This window comes from Coregonus clupeaformis, chromosome 20, assembly GCF_020615455.1.
Source record: "Coregonus clupeaformis isolate EN_2021a chromosome 20, ASM2061545v1, whole genome shotgun sequence".
Lineage (NCBI taxonomy): Eukaryota > Metazoa > Chordata > Actinopteri > Salmoniformes > Salmonidae > Coregonus > Coregonus clupeaformis.
Window position 1 is genome coordinate 1,631,079 of NC_059211.1, and position 20,211 is coordinate 1,651,289.

At 43.5% G+C, this 20,211-nt stretch overlaps 1 protein-coding gene across 2 annotated transcripts in view; it reads left to right on the forward strand.

Annotated features, from left to right (window-relative positions):
* Positions 1-20,211, forward strand: part of LOC121533124 (xylosyltransferase 1-like) — a 110,944-nt gene that overhangs the window by 66,799 nt on the left and 23,934 nt on the right. For both annotated transcript variants that reach the window (XM_041838911.2, XM_041838912.2), the window contains exons 4-7: positions 4,727-4,929; positions 12,140-12,220; positions 14,960-15,176; positions 15,583-15,759. In XM_041838911.2, the coding sequence (XP_041694845.2) occupies positions 4,727-4,929; positions 12,140-12,220; positions 14,960-15,176; positions 15,583-15,759 (678 nt within the window). The remainder of the gene's footprint in view (positions 1-4,726; positions 4,930-12,139; positions 12,221-14,959; positions 15,177-15,582; positions 15,760-20,211) is intronic.

Sequence of the window (20,211 nt, forward strand, 5' to 3'; positions counted from 1 at the left end):
CATCTACCACCTCACACTACTACTATATACATATAGACCAGTAAGACTATAGACTACCATCTACCACCTCACACTACTACTATATACATATAGACCAGGTAAGACTATAGACTACCATCTACCACCTCACACTACTACTATATACATATAGACCAGGTAAGACTATAGGCTACCATCTACCACCTCACACTACTACTATATACATATAGACCAGACTATAGACTACCATCTACCACCTCACACTACTACTATATACATATAGACCGTAAGACTATAGGCTACCATCTACCACCTCACACTACTACTATATACATATAGACCGGAAGACTATAGGCTACCATCTACCACCTCACACTACTACTATATACATATAGACCAGAACTATAGACTACCATCTACCACCTCACACTACTACTATATACATATAGACCGGAAGACTATAGACTACCATCTACCACCTCACACTACTACTATATACATATAGACCAGGTAAGACTATAGACTACCATCTACCACCTCACACTACTACTATATACATATAGACCAGACTATAGACTACCATCTACCACCTCACACTACTACTATATACATATAGACCAGGTAAGACTATAGGCTACCATCTACCACCTCACACTACTACTATATACATATAGACCAGACTATAGACTACCATCTACCACCTCACACTACTACTATATACATATAGACCAGACTATAGACTACCATCTACCACCTCACACTACTACTATATACATATAGACCAGGTAAGACTATAGGCTACCATCTACCACCTCACACTACTACTATATACATATAGACCAGGTAAGACTATAGGCTACCATCTACCACCTCACACTACTACTATATACATATAGACCAGGTAAGACTATAGACTACCAGCTACCACCTCACACTACTACTATATACATATAGACCAGGTAAGACTATAGGCTACCATCTACCACCTCACACTACTACTATATACATATAGACCAGACTATAGACTACCATCTACCACACCTCACACTACTACTATATACATATAGACCAGGTAAGACTATAGACTACCATCTACCACCTCACACTACTACTATATACATATAGACCAGACTATAGACTACCATCTACCACCTCACACTACTACTATATACATATAGACCAGGTAAGACTATAGACTACCATCTACCACCTCACACTACTACTATATACATATAGACCAGGTAAGACTATAGACTACCATCTATCACCTCACACTACTACTACTATATACAGTGAGGGAAAAAAGTATTTGATCCCCTGCTTATTTTGTACGTTTGCCCACTGACAAAGAAATGATCAGTCTATAATTTTAATGGTAGGTTTTTTAAACAGTGAGAGACAGAATAACAACAAAAAACTCCAGAAAAACGCATGTCAAAAATGTTATAAATTGATTTGAATTTTAAATGAGGGAAATAAGTATTTCACCCCCTCTCAATCAGAAAGATTTCTGGCTCCCAGATGTCTTTTATACAGGTAACGAGCTGAGATTAGGAACACACTCTTAAAGGGAGTGCTCCTAATCTCAGTTTGTTACCTGTATAAAAGACACCTGTCCACAGGAGCAATCAATCAGATTCCAAACTCTCCACCATGGCAAAGACCAAAGAGCTCTCCAAGGATGTCAGGGACAAGATTGTAGACCTACACAAGGCTGGAATGGGCTACAAGACCATCGCCAAGCAGCTTGGTGAGAAGGTGACAACAGTTGGTGCGATTATTCGCAAATGGAAGAAAGGTGAGGAATCAGCCCAGAACTACACGGGAGGATCTTGTCAATGATCTCAAGGCAGCTGGGACCATAGTCACCAAGAAAACAATTGGTAACACACTACGCCGTGAAGGACTGAAATCCTGCAGCGCCCGCAAGGTCCCCCTGCTCAAGAAAGCACATATACAGGCCCGTCTGAAGTTTGCCAATGAACATCTGAATGATTCAGAGGAGAACTGGGTGAAAGTGTTGTGGTCAGATGAGACCAAAATGGAGCTCTTTGGCATCAACTCAACTCGCCGTGTTTGGAGGAGGAGGAATGCTACCTATGACCCCAAGAACACCATCCCCACCGTCAAACATGGAGGTGGAAACATTATGCTTTGGGGGTGTTTTTCTGCTAAGGGGACAGAACAACTTCACTGCATCAAAGGGACGATGGACGGGGCCATGTACCGTCAAATCTTGGGTGAGAACCTCCTTCCCTCAGCCACAGCATTGAAAATGGGTCGTGGATGGGTATTCGAGCATGACAATGACCCAAAACACACGGCCAAGGCAACAAAAGAGTGGCTCAAGAAGAAGCACATTAAGGTCCTGGAGAGGCCTAGCCAGTCTCCAGACCTTAATCCCATAGAAAATCTGTGGAGGGAGCTGAAGGTTCGAGTTGCCGAACGTCAGCCTCGAAACCTTAATGACTTGGAGAAGATCTGCAAAGAGCAGTGGAACAAAATCCCTCCTGAGATGTGTGCAAACCTGGTGGCCAACTACAAGAAATGTCTGACCTCTGTGATTGCCAGTACTAAGTACTAAGTCATGTTTTGCAGAGGGGTCAAATACTTATTTCTCTCATTAAAATGCAAATCAATTTATAACATTTTTGACATACGTTTTTCTGGATTTTTTTGTTGTTATTCTGTCTCTCAATGTTCAAATAAACCTACCATTAAAATTATAGACTGATCATGTCTTTGTCAGTGGGCAAACGTACAAAATCAGCAGGGGATCAAATACTTTTTTCCCTCACTGTACATGTAGACCAGGTATGATACACCCTTTATAACCCACCATAAATCACTTTAAAATCACAATAAACTGCCTGCCCTTGCACTACTGTGAAGTACTTTTACTCATCAATGTAGACAAGGTCCTGTAAACCAGTACAATCCACCTTAGACTAAATACCACCACTGCCTCTACTACTTCCAGTACATTTACATACTGTAGACCAGGGCAGGCACCTAACATTAGAAGATTGCCTGCGTAAATCAATTGTTTTTTAAATACAACCATTCCCTTAGCTCTATCAACTGATAACCCAGAGAAGAGACTAATGGTGGCATTTACCCGAGACCAGGGCTCTCCAACCCTGTTCCTGGAGAGCCACCCTCCTGTAGGTTTTTACTCCAACCCCAGTTGTAACTAACCTGGTTCAGCTTTTCAAGCAGCTAATTAATAGAATCAGGCACGGCAGGATTAGGCGGCCTCCTATGACAGCAGATTGACGAGGGCTGCAGTTTCTGAGCTAAACTGACCAAGACTCACCTCCAACAACAACACATAAAACCTCACAAAAAACAGTGACAATTTCTCTCAACCAGTGGCATATGGGCTTTTTAGGTGAGCGCTGATGCCGCCCTTTGATAAGCAGCGGCCACTTTGTCACAGGAAGGGGAGCAAAATATTTTGCTTGTCCATTCCCACTGCGCCTCTCCAGCGTGCTGTTGGAGAGACGCATCTCTGCAGCGCTCCAACAACGTTCCGTCAAAACAATTATCTAACATAAATCATGTAGCAGATATAGAATATGGTAGAAAGAGAATGTGGCCTTCTATAGCCTACAGGCTGGAGATAAAATGTATGACAATGTAATGAAACGGACACTTTTTACATCATGCATGACAGCTCATTTTACATAATGTTTCTCCGATCAAATAGTCTAACCTAAATGGTGCTCAATCAAATAAAAAAAGAGCTGTCATGTTAACAAACAACATATCCTAAAAACAGGACAGGTCAAAGTAAGATGGACAATATGAAATGGACAATCACAACTGTTGTCCAGGAGTTTCACCCCGTTGTCATGATCAGTGGTTTCAAGTTTGTATCCGTCAATTTTTGACAAGCTGATCATAGCAGAAAAAAATACTTCTCCATTTCCCGCTGTGTAAACGCATTGCAAATAGGCTCGTGATAACTCCTGATAAAGTTGGGAAGCTACTAGCTGATATTCAGAGCTTAAATAGCCAAATTGATTAGTCACAGGAATCAGGACTAATAAAGCCAATGCAATGGCCTGTTTTACAAATGGTGGCCTACCAAATGGATGGGCATTCATAAAATTCCATTGTTGGCTGATGTCGTAGGCTACACCCCAGTAAGCACGAGCCGACGTCTTTTGGACATCTTTTTTTGGTCCTGTCCGGACAACGTTTTTTGGTGTTTTACAAACGGTAGGCTTACCACATAGATGGGCATTCATGAAATGCAATTTCAGACAACACTGTAGGCTACACCACAGTAAGCATAGACCGACGCCGACGTCTTCCGGACCATCCTTGATTTCCACATCCACAGACTTTGGTTTTTGGTCCGGTCCGGATCACCAATCATAGACGTCAAGGACCGGCCCTGGAATCAGGTGTGCTAGATTGGGGTTGGAGTGAAAACCTACAGGACGGTAGCTCTCCAGGAACAGGGTTGGAGAGCCCTGGTCTATACCCTTATCCTATACGTAGGATATTGTCTTAAACCAGGGGTGTCAAACTCATTACATGGAGGGCCTAGTGTCTACTGGTTTTTTGATTTTCCTTTCAAGTAAGACCTACATAACCAGGTGAGGGGAGTTCCTTACTAATCAGTGACCTTAATTCATCAATCAAGTCCAAGGGTGGAGCAAAAACCTGCAGACACTCAGCCCTCCGTGGAATGAGTTTGACACATGTTTTAAACTCTTCCTCTTCTCTCCCCCTCCAGCGTTCCAATTACCTCCACAGACAGGTGCAGGCCCTGGCCTCCCAGTACCCCAACGTGAGGGTGACGCCCTGGAGGATGGCTACCATCTGGGGCGGTGCCAGCCTGCTCACAATGTACCTCCGTAGCATGGCAGACCTCATCACCATGACCGACTGGAGCTGGGACTTCTTCATCAACCTCAGCGCTGCAGACTACCCCATCAGGTGACTGGGGTGGAGGTGACAGGGGGGTAGAGGCTAGCAGTATGTCCGACCTGATCACCATGACCGACTGGAGCTGGGACTTCTTAATTAACGTCAGGATCCCACGTGACTTGGGTGGAGGGGCAAGGTTTTCCAGATAGTTGACCTACTGTGCATTGGGAAATTATTCAGACCCCTTGACTTTTTCCACATTTTGTTACGTTACAGCCTTATTCTATTTCCCTGATCAATCTACACACAATACCCCATAATGAAAAAGCAAAAACAGGTTTTTAGAAATTTTTGCAAATGTATTAAAAATAAACAACTTAAATTTCACATTTACATAAGTATTCAGACCCTTTACTCAGTACTTTGTTGAAGAACCTTTGGTAGCGATTACAGCCTCGAGTCTTCTTGGGTATGACACTACAAGCTTGACACACCTGTATTTGGGGAGTTTTTCCCATTCTTCTCTGCAAAGGTTGGATGGGGAGTGTCGCTGCACAGCTATTTTCAGGTATCTCCAGAGATGTTAGATTGGGTTCAAGTCCGGGCTCTGGCTGGGCCACTCAAGAACATTCAGAGACTTGTCCTGAAGCCACTCCTGCTTCGGCCCAGTCTGAGGTCCTGAGCACTTCATCTTTCCCTCGATCCTGACTAGTCTCCAAGTCCCTGCCACTGAAAAACATCCCCACAGCATGATGCTGGCACCATCATGGTTCATCGTAGGGATGGTGCCGGTTTTCCTCCAGATGTGACGCTTGGCATTCAGGCCAAAGAGTTCAATCTTGGTTTCATCAGACCAGAGAATCTTGTTTCTCATGGTCTGAGAGTCCTTTAGGTGCCTTTTGGCAAACTCCAAGCGGGCTGTCATGTGCCTTTTACTGAGGAGTGGCTTCTGTCTGGCCACTCTACCATAAAGGCCTGATTGGTGGAATGCTGCAGAGATGGTTGCCCTTCTAGAAGGTTCTCCCATATCCACAGAGGAACTCTAGAGCTCTGTCAGAGTGACCATTGGGTTATTGGTCACCTCCCTGACCAAGGCCCTTCTCCTCCGATTGCTCAGTTTCGCCGGGCGGCCAGCTTTAGGAAGAATCTTGGTGGTTCCAAACTTCTTCCATTTAAGAATGATGGAGGCCACTGTGTTTTTGGGGACCTTCAATGCTGCAGAAATGTTTTGGTACCCTTCCCCAGATCTGTGCCTCGACACAATCCTGTCTCGGAACTCTACGGACAATTCCTTTCATGGCTTGGTTTTTGCTCTGACATGCATTGTCAACTGTGGGACCTTATATAGACAGGTGTGTGTCTTTCCAAATCATGTACAATCAATTGAATTTACAACAGGTGGACTCCAATCAAGTTGTAGAAACATTTCAAGGATGATCAATGGAAACAGGATGCACCTGAGCTCAATAGCAAAGGGTCTGAATTCTTATGTAAATAAGGTATTTCTGTTTTTTATTTGTAATAAATTAGCAAGCATTTCTACAAACCTGTTTTCACTTTGTCATTATGGGGTATCATGTGTAGATTGATGAGGACACTTTGTTATTTAATCAATTTTAGAATAAGGCTGTAACGTAACAAAGTGGAAAAAGGGAAGGGGTCTGAATACTTTCCGAATGCACTGTATATATTTAAGTACGGAAGTAGCAGCAGCTGTGTTGACAGCAATTGGTTTTACTGGAACGTCTTGTGCCTCTTCTCCTTCGAAACAGTCAAGCTGTTTAGGGGTGAGTGGCCAGGAGTCAGACAGAGAGGAAATACTACTTCACTTGCTCACTTCTCTGTTTGACCTGACATGAAATTACTCTGAACACTTTGAACACCAGTTTGGTCATATGGATAAAAAATATTGAGAGATTCTACTGATAGTCCTTTGTTGTGTAATTATAATGTACAGTTTATACACTCTTTAAAATGAGCCATTATGAAGAGATGCAAACAGTACTAAAAGTCTGAATGGCTATCAGACAGTAGACACACACGGCTATATAACCCCATAGGCCCTCGAGGAATCCATACAGTCACAATCACTATACAATCACTGCAGACTTACAACAAAGACCCTAGCTAAAAAACTTAAATAGATCAATTACAGTAGATCTCCGGTTCTTCTTAATGTGATTACACATTTGTTCCCCCCGAATTCCAATCCCTGTCCTGGCTTACTTACTCAGTTGAATAGGTTACATGGTGAACTGATTACATGTTAATTGCCCCTTGGTCAATATGTATTGACTTCCCAACAGGTGGTTAGTGTGTGTGTGTTTGTGTGTGTTTGGCACCGCCCCAGATGGTAGCCATCCTCCAGGGGGTCACCCTCACGTTGAGGTACTGGGAGGCCAGGGCCTGCACCTGTCTGTGGAGGTAGTTGGAACGCTGGAGGCGGAGAGAAGAGGAAGAGTTTAAAATGTGTCTGACTCATTCCACCGAGGGCTGAGTGCCACACGTACACACCCTTGTGAACCTGTAGGGCCTCAGGGTCTGCTGGTAGGTTTGTGATGTGGATCCACACATTAGTCCCTCATAGACTTCTATCACATACAGTGGCAAGAAAATGTATGTGAACCCTTTGGAATTACCTGGATTTCTGCATAAATTGGTAATAAAATGTGATCTGATCTTCATCTAAGTCACCACAATAGACAGATACAGTCTGCTTAAACTAATAACACACAAACAATCCTACGTTGTCATGTCTTTATTGAACACACTGTGTAAACATTCACAGTGCAGGGTGGGAAAAGTATGTGAACCCTTGGATTTAACAAATGGTTGACCCTCCTTTGGCAGCAATAACTTCAACCAAATGTTTTCTGTAGTTGCGGCTCAGACCTGCACAACGGTCAGGAGGAATTTTGGTCCATTCCACTTTACAAAACTGTTTCAGTTCAGCAATATTCTTGGCATGTCTGGTGTGAACCGCTCTCTTGAGGTCATGCCACAGCATCTGAATCGGGTTGAGGTCAGGACTCTGACTGGGCCACTCCAGAAGGCGTATTTTCTTCTGTTGAAGCCATTCTGTTGTTGATTTACTTCTGTGTTTTGGGTCATTGTCCTGTTGCATCACTCAACTTCTGTTGAGCTTCAATTGGTGGACAGATAGCCTTACATTCCCCTGCAAAATGTCTTGATAAACTTTTTTCCGTTGATGACGGTCAATCCTAGGGAGAGTAGCAACAGTGCTGAACTTTCTCCATTTATAGACAATTTGTCTTACCGTGGACTGATGAACATCAAGACTTTTAGAGATACTTTTGTAACCCTTCCAGCAAGTCAACAATTCTTAATCTTAGGTCTTCTGAGATCTGTTTTGTTCAAGGCATGGTTCACATCAGGCAATGCTTCTTGTGAATAGCAAACTCAAATTTTGTGAGTGTTTTTTATAGGGCAGGGCAGCTCTAACCAACATCTCCAATCTCGTCTCATTGATTGGACTCCAGGTTAGCTGGAGAAGCCATTTAGCTTTTGGAGAAGCCATTAGCCTAGGGGTTCACATACTTTTTCCAACCTACACTGTGAATGTTTAAATGATGTATTCAATATAGACAAGGAAAATATAATAATTTGTGTGTTATTAGTTTAAGCACACTGTGTTTGTCTATTGTGGTGACTTAGATGAAGATCAGATCACATTTTATGACCAATTAATGCAGAAATCCAGGTAATTCCAAAGGGTTCACATACTTTTTCTTGCCACTGTACTTGCCCCAGATGGCCACCAGTAGCTGAAATCGCCATTGTGAAAAAGGAAACTGGACCTTGTGTGTCCAACACCTGGAGCTAAAATGGAAGGTATAAAGAAAGTGTGTTGTTTCATAGTCCAACACGTGTGTTTGGTTTATATACACAGGCTCAGGAGACACCCTGTCTTCATTCACCCTGTTAGGGAAATGTTCAGGGACATATTTATGTTTCCGAAAGAGCGTACTTTTAGTCTGTTGCCATGTGGATATGTGCTTGTCTTAGATATTATGGGATAGTGTGAGAACAGGGAGAATAGTTCTGATTTTGATGTTCGATTATAAAAGTGATAGTATCTGTCTGTCTTTTTGTCTGTCTGTCTGTCTATGTGCGCTCAAGTGTATGTGTGTGCGCCTGTGCGCCCGTGTGTGTGTGTGCGTGTGTGTGTGTGTGCATAATGCCGTTGTGTATGCCTGTGTTTGCATAATGTGGGTGTACGCTTGCGTCTGTCACTGTGTGAGTGAATGTGTTTGTGGTGTGCTGATGAGCTGTTTCTTTCTTCCTGTCTGTCTCCTCTTCTTCTCTTCATTTGCATGGCGGTGATGTGGTGGAGGAAAGGGCTGACACTGGAGGTTTTTATAGGCCCATCTGAAGAGAGATGGAGGGAGAGGGAGTGAAAGAAGAGAGTGAATAAGAGAAGGGGAAAGAGAGGGGAGGTTACATGTTGGCATAGCATACAGTAATAGTATATATTTATAATATGTAATAGTATATACTTGCATTGCAAAAGCTTTTTTGGACCACTTCTTGGATTTGACTCAAGTTTCTTCATTTAGACAATATTTACATACTTTAACCCACAACACACTGATCATCAGTCCACTCCCTCAATCCACTCCCGCTCATCTACAAGGCCGTATAGTGATACAATCAAAAAAGAAGGAAGAAGAAAGCTCTGTGACAAACTATACTTGCCTTGCACAGCCCTCTTCAATTCAGTTCAATTCAACTGTCATGCGAGTGTAGAATGAAGCCAACCAGTCTATGCTACAGTCATAGTACCTCAATAAAAGAATAACCAGGGTATGCTAGAGTCATAGTACCTCACTAAAAGAATAACCAGGGTATGCTACAGTCATAGTACCTCACTAAAAGAATAACCAGGCTATGCTACAGTCATAGTACCTCACTAAAAGAATAACCAGGCTATGCTAGAGTCATAGTACCACACTAAAATAATAACCAGGCTATGATCCACCCTATGGTCATCTTCTCCACTGATACTGTATAAGGAATGAAGGGACAGTCCCTACAGTATGCTACAGCCATACAGCACCAATGCTATAAGGAATGCAGGGTTAGGTCCGGTGCTACTGAGAGAGACAGGCATTATTCCTATGATCCACCCTATGGCCACAGGCTCCACTGCTACAGTATAAGGAATGCAGGGTTAGGCTTGGTGCTGGTGCCATCAGTAGGCTGGAGGAGAGAGACAGGCATTATTCCCTGTCTAATTCTCTGATGATGTCCTCCCGTCCACATGGATGAGCCTGAAAGGCCCAGCCCAAATACCCTCTCCCCCTCGTCCCAGCGGTGGTGTCTGTGTGTCTGCCCGGTGGGCTGCAATGGAGGGATGGAGGAGGGAGGGATGGGTTACATGGTTGTTTTGTCCCAGAGCGAGGATCTCTTTCCAGGCTTTTCTCTTCTTCAAGACAGGCAGTGTTGTCTTGCTTCTATCCTCTTTTCTAACCTCCTGCTTTAATAAAGACTATCCAGCTGCTTTAATAAAGACTATCCAGCTGCATCACTAAAGACTATCCCGCTGCTTTACTAAAGACTATCCCGCTGCTTTACTAAAGACTATCCAGCTGCTTCACTAAAGACTATCCAGCTGCTTCACTAAATACTATCCAGCTGCTTTAATAAAGACTATCCAGCTGCTTTACTAAAGACTATCCAGCTGCTTCAATAAAGACTACCCAGCTGCTTCTCTAAAGACTATCCAGCTGCTTCACTAAAGACTATCCAGCCGCTTTACTAAAGACTATCCAGCTGCTTTACTGAAGACTATCCAGCTACTTTAGTAAATACTATCCAGCTGCTTTAATAAAGACTATCCAGCTGCTTTTATAAAGACTATCCAGCTGCTTTAATAAATACTATATAGCTTTCACTAAAGAATATCCAGCTGCTTTACTAAAGACTATCCAGCTGCTTTACTAAAAACTATCCAGCTGCTTCACCAAAGACTATCCAGCTGCTTTACTAAAGACTATCCAGCTGCTTTACTAAAGACTATCCAGCTGCTTTACTAAAGAATATCCAGCTGCTTTACTAAAGACTATCCAGCTGCTTCACTAAAAACTATCCAGCTGCTTCACCAAAGACTATCCAGCTGCTTTACTAAAGAATATCCAGCTGCTTTACTAAAGACTATCTAGTTGCTTTACTAAAAACTATCCAGCTGCTTTACTAAAGACTATGATATGGGCTTGGCTGGTGATTCTGTGGTACTGGCTTGGGTGGCAGTGTGTGTGAATGCCATCCAGCCAGACACATAGTGACAGAGAGACGAGAGGGCACCCTTGGGTAGACAGTCAGTCAGCAAACCAACCAGACCCACTGGACAGACTGGGGACCACTCAGGCACAATGACACAACTCTGGCAAATTTATGCTGTGACCTCGATTTCCCCCGCTGTGCTGTGCTCTGTGTGTGTGTTGTCTGTGTTTGTGTGTGTGTGTGTGTGTGTGTGTGTCCCACTACATCTGCTAAGGAAAGCCTTGGGGCTGTGAAATTGCTCCTTCATCAGTAAATGGCATTAATATGCATTCCTTTAGCCTGCGCTAGCCCAGCTTTGTTAGGAGAGTTTAGGCTCTTTTAGAAAGGAAAACTGAGCTGTCATCTAAAGGTCCAGACAGCCTACCCCCTACCCTGCTTTACACCATGCAGATATATGTATTGTTGAGAATACCTTTACTGTGGCAATGATGTCTTGCACTGCAGAGGAGAAGCCTTTAGCCTGGATGGGCTACCTAGAAAGGGTTTGACTCGACTGGACTACTGTATTGTATAGTGCCTGTGGGGTTGGTTATTGAGCCAACTGCTACATGGATGTTATGTTTACTGTCTTACTACTTAGGGTCAGTAGTTTTCCTGACCAACTGACCTGGAAAACCCTGGCCCCTAGTGATAGTGTATAGTTAAATAATAAATGATCAAATGTTCTGTTAAAGCAATAGTTCACCCCAAAATCAAACTGAGCATAAAAGTGAGTGGCGGTTGTATGAGGTAGAGTCCAAGAAAATGGCTGGCATACTTAGCTTTTTATAGGGAACTATCCCTTTAACAAATATATCTTTGTATCCTTGACAACCCTTGAAAAGTGATGACCGAGAAAAGCTGTTCTATTGCCCTTTCAAATGGCATATGGTTTCTACCTCTCTCTCTTTGATTGGTTGGTAATTATGAACTTCCTGGCTGTTGTTTCCACTGATTGGTTGGTTTCTAATGATCTCTTCCTGGTTGTTGTTAACAGGACCAACAGCCAGCTGGTGGCCTTCCTGTCCAAGTACAGAGACATGAACTTCATCAAGTCCCACGGCAGAGACAACGCCAGGTGAGATCTAACACGCACACACACTGAAAAATACACACCCACGTACAGGTGGTCCTCTGTAGCTCAGCTGGTAGAGCACGGCGCTTGTAACGCCAAGGTAGTGGGTTCGATCCCCGGGACCATCCATACACAAAAAATGTATGCACGCATGACTGTAAGTCGCTTTGGATAAAAGCGTCTGCTAAATGGCATATTATTATAGGTGCACGTACACACACACACACACACACACACATACACACACACACACACACTAGCATGATACAGACACATTAAAACATGTTCACTCATTTTTATTCTCATTCTCACACACCAGTGGCGGACGGTGCCGTTTAAGATGAGGGAGAACGATTCTTTTTTTCATGAGCATGGCCTTATTTCTATTACAGCATATTGGATGACTGTCATTCATATTCCACTCACCTAGTTCAATGTAACAGCAATAGGTTTAGGTTACTACATGATACTCGAATTGTCCCTATACCCATCATGAGGTTGCTACAACCTAGCCTATGAATAAAAGTTTTCAACGTAGGTGCACAGGTCGAAAGAGAAGTTTGAGTAATCAAGGCGACAGACAGTGACACATTCAATACCGTCTTGCATACTCTTGCCTGCATCTAGCTGATCTAGGGTGTAATCATTAGTCCAACAGTTGCAAACGAGAGTTTCTATTGGACAAATTCAGGTAACGTTTTTAAACAGAATCGGTTCACTTTCATAGCAGCCACATACAAACAGAATCGGTTCACTTTCGTAGCAGCCACATACAAACAGCATGATCACTTCCTTCTCGTATCTACACCCTCTCATCCTCTCACCTTTTCCCTTCGCTTGTGAAAACTGTGTGTTTTAATAAATTATTTGGTGACGTGAATATATTTAGTATAGTTTTATCTAAAAAGGATCACTTTTAATGTTTCACTATTTGTATTTTTATGAAATTCACTGAGGAGGATGGCCCTCCCTTTCCTCCTCTGAGGAGCCTCCACTGTCACACACACACACACACACACACACACACACACACACACACACACACACACCCACACACCCTCCTTGCCCCAGCTTGGTGACTGAGTCATAATCCAATTAGGCTCCATCTGTAGCTTTATTAATTAACCTTCCCTTGTTGCCGTGGCGAGGTGCTGCCTGCCAGCCCTGTCCCCAACCCGCTCCATGCCATATCACGCTACTTAATGACATGCCAATCACTGGTACTCACACACACACACACACTGACACCAATCACAGTCTGGCTGCCTGTCGTGCTGTGCCATTGTGTGTGTGTGTGTGTGTGTGTGTGTGTGTGTGTGTGTGTGTGTGTGTGTGTGTGTGTGTGTGTGTGTGTGTGTGTGTGTGTGTGTGTGTGTGTGTGTGTGTGTGTGTGCCAGGGGTTAGACGGGCTTGACTGAATAAAACCACTACTGGCATGAGATAGGATGGATAGTGGATTAATGAAGGTTGTTCCTATATAGCTGTTTCTATAGGAATCAAATGGAGGTGTATATAGGTTATACAACTTTGTTTCTGTTTGGATAGCAGCTGGCTTTAATACCTTCAAGGACTGAGTGAAACAGTTGTCTGTTTGACCTGAATTTGACACCTACTGCAACACTTGGTGCTTTCACATGAGTCACACATTGTTAGTGTTTGAGGGAAACATGTATAGGATGTGACTCTCTCTCTATGCTCTCTCAATGCTACTGGGAGAGGATCCTGAGTGGATACTGGAAAGTGGAATTGGTGAACATCGAACATACATGTTTTCCAAGCAGAACATATACTAACCACTAGGCTATATGGAACTTTAAAATGTTTGTAAATGTTTATAAACATGTCACCACAGAGATGTTTTGTTCAGTTTGTATGCATTTTTGAATACGGCAGCTGTGAGAGATGGACTATGTTGCCATACAAGGCTTTTTTGACCTTGCTTTCTCCCAGTCTCTGGAAAAAGAGGTTCCTCAAGAGACCATCTGGTTAAATAAAGGACAAATAAAGCAAAAATATGTTTATATAAGTGAGTGTATAGTTGAGTGTAACATAAGTTTATATAAGTTAGTGGTTGTGTGTAAAAGAAACAAACTTAACCATGGTTGTGTGTTCATGTGTTTGTGGTCGCTATAGGTTTAACCATGGTTGTGTGTTTGTGGTCGCTATAGGTTTAACCATGGTTGTGTGTTTGTGGTTGCTATAGGTTTAACCATGGTTGTGTGTTTGTGGTCGCTATAGGTTTAACCATGGTTGTGTGTTTGTGTGTTTGTGGTCGCTATAGGTTTAACCATGGTTGTGTGTTTGTGGTCGCTATAGGTTTAACCATGGTTGTGTGTTTGTGGTCGCTATAGGTTTAACCATGGTTGTGTGTTTGTGGTCGCTATGGGTTTAACCATGGTTGTGTATTTGTGGTCGCTATGGGTTTAACCATGGTTGTGTGTTTGTGGTCGCTATAGGTTTAACCATGGTTGTGTGTTCGTGGTCGCTATGGGTTTAACCATGGTTGTGTGTTCGTGGTCGCTATAGGTTTACCATGGTTGTGTGTTTGTGGTCGCTATAGGTTTAACCATGGTTGTGTGTTTGTGGTCGCTATAGGTTTAACCATGGTTGTGTGTTTGTGGTCGCTATGGGTTTAACCATGGTTGTGTGTTTGTGGTCGCTATGGGTTTAACCATGGTTGTGTGTTCGTGTGTTTGTGGTCGCTATAGGTTTAACCATGGTTGTGTGTTTTTGGTCAACCAGGTTTATCCGCAAACAAGGTCTGGACCGGCTTTTCTTCGAGTGCGACACCCACATGTGGCGACTGGGCGACCGTAAAATCCCAGAAGGCATTTCTGTGGACGGCGGTTCTGATTGGTTCCTGCTCAATCGTGCGTTCGTGGAGTACGTTATAAAATCCCAAGACGACCTCGTCATCAACATGAAGCGCTTCTATACCTACACACTGCTGCCCGCTGAGGTAAGAACACACACACACACACCTATATACTGCTGCTCACTGAGGTAAACACACACACACACACCTACACACTGCTGCCCGCTGAGGTAAGAACACACACACACACACCTACACACTGCTGCCCGCTGAGGTAAGAACACACACACACACACCTATATACTTCTGCTCGCTGAGGTAAACACACACACTTACACACACCAGTCCTAAGGACACTGCGTAAGGGCTTGGAGGAGATGTTTTGAAAGTTAAATAGATGAAAAACTGGAGATGTTTGTGGTTAAGTGTTACAGATGTCCACGTCATCCTTCATTCTCTTCTCTTCCACCTACACTACACTTCAGTGCAGGAAGGTGAAGTTATAGATTCTGACGCCCACTCTCTGTTTTCTTCTCTCTCTCTCTCTCAGTCGTTCTTCCATACGGTGCTGGAGAACAGTGCTCACTGTGAGAGCATGGTGGACAACAACCTGCGCATCACTAACTGGAACAGGAAGCTGGGCTGTAAGTGTCAGTACAAACACATAGTGGACTGGTGCGGCTGCTCCCCCAACGACTTCAAACCTGCCGACTTCCACCGCTTCCAGGTGAGACATGGTATCACACACATACACACACACACACACACACGTACGTACATACATGTACACACACAAAACGTATACACCCACATAAACTTACAGTATAAACACACATCTCTTTCACATATTTTCTCTCTCTCTCACGCATGCACACAGCACACACACACACACACACACTTTTCTCTCTCTCTCAAACACACACACTTGAATACATCCAAAGTCATAGTGCTGACCTAACTACTCTCTATGCCAGCTTGCTGCCCTCTGCCTAGCCTACTGTCTCGCCCTGTTGGCTGCCAACCCTAATGCCCAACCCTGACTCTGTCTCTCTGGCTCTCCCTTGGAATCCTGGCATGACTGGAGCACACTGACAGTATTATTACAGTATAAAATGCCTGGGAACAGTGTGTGTGTGTGTGTGTGTGTGTGTGTATGTGTGTGTGTGTGTGGTGTTTCATTACAGTATACAGAACACACTGGGCACAGTGCAGACCTCTTACCGCCTACCAGTCAGTCCACTGTATTAATAGGACTTAATTAATATCCTATTGAGTGTGGGTTTTCCACGCTCAGTAGGATCCAGTATAGATTGACAGAGAGGCTATATTTAGGCTAGAAGCTGCACATGCTTCAGAATGACTGAGGAGGACTGTGTAGTATCTAGTACTGGACATGTATCTAGTTCTATCTGTGGTATAGGAGTGGGTATCTAGTACTGGACACGTATCTAGTTCTATCTGTGGTATAGGAGTGGGTATCTAGTACTGGACACGTATCTAGTTCTATCTGTGGTATAGGAGTGGGTATCTAGTACTGGACACGTATCTAGTTCTATCTGTGGTATAGGAGTGGGTATCTAGTACTGGACACGTATCTAGTTCTATCTGTGGTATAGGAGTGGGTATCTAGTACTGGACACGTATCTAGTTCTATCTGTGGTATAGGAGTGGGTGTCTAGTGCCCCTATTAATGGTTCTGTGTGGTGTGGAGGAGTGCTCTAGTAAGTCTGTGGGGGTTTTGTTTTGCTTAGGAAACGGACAGATCAGTGAGGGGAAAAAAGGAGGAGAGAAAGAAAGAGGGTGGAGGAGATGAGGTGAAAAAGTCTCACCTGTTACAGACAACAGAGAGAACCTTTCATAGCTAGATCTTGGACCTAGTCGCAATCTTTCCACTCTCTGGTTTCTCTCACTTGATGAACTGTACCTGTGAAAGTTGGGTTAATAAATTGTGTGAGGGGGCGGAAGAACCGCCGCCAAGTTCCACAGTTGCTGCCCTGGTGTGAGAATGCCACCGGTTGCCAGATAAGCCACGGGTTGCCAGGTCTGGTCCCTATGGGCCGTCATTATCCCCCACACTAGGAATTTACAGCAAGGTGCGCAGTACGGGAGGAGATGAGGGTAAATAGTTTCCCCTCCTTGTCTGAGGTGTATGGAACTCAAAGGACTGGTTATGAGTCTGCCAAGCAGCGGAGGCTGCTGAGAGAGTTCTCATGAGCTACTGTCAACCACAGCAAGAAGCAAGGGATAGAGAAATAGGGGGAGAGAGAGAGACTGAGGGAAAGAGAGAGAATGAGGGAAAGAGAGAGACTGAGGGAAAGAGAGAGACTGAGGGAGAGAGAGAGACTGAGGGAGAGAGAGAGAGAGAGAGAGAGAGAGAGAGAGAGAGAGAGAGAGAGAGAGAGAGAGAGAAACGGAGAGGCAGAGAGGCAGACATAGAGAGAGATAAAGGAAGACAGAGACAGAGACAAACGGAGAGAGAGAGAATACCATTAATCATATCCTTCACCCTTCATCCATCCATCATCCTAACACCCCACACACACACACAGTGTTTTCCACAAGCACATGGAGTAGCCAGCCAAATAGACAAAGTACCCAGCCATGCTCCCCAGGTCTGGGGGGGATGGGTCGGTGTTAAGATTATTTTTGCCGAACAAGCTCTATTTTAGTGGCCTCTGGTACATTCTAATGCTAGATTGTATTTTCAACCAGCAACTGTCAGGAAATAACACTGATATTAAAAAATATATAGGATTTTACAGTGTTAGTTTCATCAGCTGTTGTACAATATGATATAAAACACAGGAAAAACGTAATGTTGCCTTCACTGAGCCTTTAAAGAATCCTGTAAGAGTCTGCTGACTTCCACAGGCTTCGAGCTTCCTTTTAAGAGGTATTCTCTCAGCTATCTGTAATAAAGGTATGATTGAAGAATGAAGCAGGTGTTAAACATGGGCTTTGCTACACAGAAAGGAGCAGTTGTCTACCCCATTGTCAACACTTTGATTAAATCAATAGACCTATATCAGTATCTTTGAAAATACCATATAAAAATACCATATAAGTATCAATAGCTTTTAAAATGATTCAATCTGTTTTCTTTAATCATATTTTGGACCAGAGTGAGACTCTTTCTCCACTAACCTACCTATTGTTCCTGCAGTGAGGAGGATTCACTATCACATTTCAGGAGAAGACCCAGATGCAGATAGTGTCGAAGTAACAAACGTTTATTACAAAAACAGGGGGAAGGCAAACGACAGGTCAAGGGCAGGCAGAGGTCAGTAATCCAGATCAGAGTCCAAAAGGTACAGAACGGCAGGCAGTCTCAGGGTCAGGGCAGGCAGAGGTCAATTATCCAGGGTGGTGGGACAAGGTACAGAACGGCAGGCAGGCTCAGGTTCAGGGCAGGCAGAATGGTCAAAACCAGAAAACAGGAACTTGAGAAAGACAGGAGCAAGTGGAAAACCACTGGTAGGCTTGACGAAACAAAACGAACTGTCAACAGACAAACAGAGAACACAGGTATAAATACCCTGGGGATAATGGGGAAGATGGGCGACACCTGGAGGGGGTGGAGACAATCACAAAGACAGGTGAAACAGATCAGGGTGTGACAATTCACAATCTTCAGCAAATGTTTTCGTAATTTATCTGCAGATCACCAAAATGCCTACCAGTAGTATGCAAATTAGGGAACCAAATGAACAGCTCTCTTAAGGATGCAATTTGGTAGGCTACTGACGAGTCCCTCACTTTAACGTCACTGTCTGACAAGTCCTGATGGACTTCATATCAAAAATACAAACGAGATCTTTAGTTTACTTGTCTGGATGTGATACCATGAACATATAACTACATTGTATGATTTATGATTTATGAATGGCAAGGATAAACACTACCGGTCAAAAGTTTTAGAACACCTACTCATTCAAGGGTTTTTCTTTATTTTTACTATTTTCTACATTGTAGAATAATAGTGAAGATATCAAAACTATGAAATAATACATATAGAATCATGTAGTAACCAAAAAAGTGTTAAACAAATCAAAATATATTTTAAATTTGAGATTCTTCAAAGTAGCCACCCTTTGCCTTGATGACACATTTGCACACTCTTGGCATTCTCTCAACCAGCTCCAGGAGTTAGTCACCTGGAATGCATTTCAATTAACAGGTGTGCCTTCTTAAAAGTTAATTTGTGGAATTTCTTTCCTTCTTAATGCGTTTGAGCCAATCAGTTGTGTTGTGACAAGGTGTGTATGTGTGTGTGGTATACAGAAGATAGCCCTATTTGTGGCAAGAACAGCTCAAATAAGCAAAGAGAAACGACAGTCCATCATTACTTTAAGACATTAAGGTCAGTCAATACGGAACATTTCAAGAACCTTGAAAGTTTCTTCAAGTACAGTTGCAAAAACCATCAAGCGCTATGATGAAACTGGCTATCATGAGGACCGCCACAGGAATGGAAGACCCAGAGTTACTTCAGCTGCAGAGGATAAGTTCATTAGAGTTACCAGCCTCAGAAATTGCAGCCCAAATAAATGCTTCAAGTAACAGACACATCTCAACATCAACTGTTCAGAGGAGACTGTGTGAATCAGGCCTTCATGGTCGGATTGCTGCAAAGAAACCACTACTAAAGGACACCAATAAGAAGAACAGACCTGCTTGGGCCAACAAACACGAGCAATGGACATTAGACTGGTGGAAATTTGTCCTTTGGTCTGGAGTCCAAATTTGAGATTTTTGGTTCCAACCGCCGTGGCATTGTGAGGCACGGTGTGGGTGAACGGATTATCTCCGCATGTGTATTTCCCACCATAAAGCATGGAGGAGGAGGTGTTATGGTGTGGGGGTGCTTTGCTGGTGACACTGTCTGTGATTTATTTAGAATTCAAGGCACACTTAACCAGCATGGCTACCACAGCATTCTGCAGCGATACGCCATCCCATCTGGTTTGGGCTTAGTGGGACTATCATTTGTTTTTCAACAGGACAATGACCCAACACACCTCCAGGCTATGTAAGGGCTATTTTACCAAGAAGGAGAGTTATGGAGTGCTGCATCAGATGACCTGGCCTCCACAATCCCCCGACCTCAACCAAACTGAGATGGTTTGGGATGAGTCGGACCGCAGAGTAAAGGAAAAGCAGCCAACAAGTGGTCAGCATA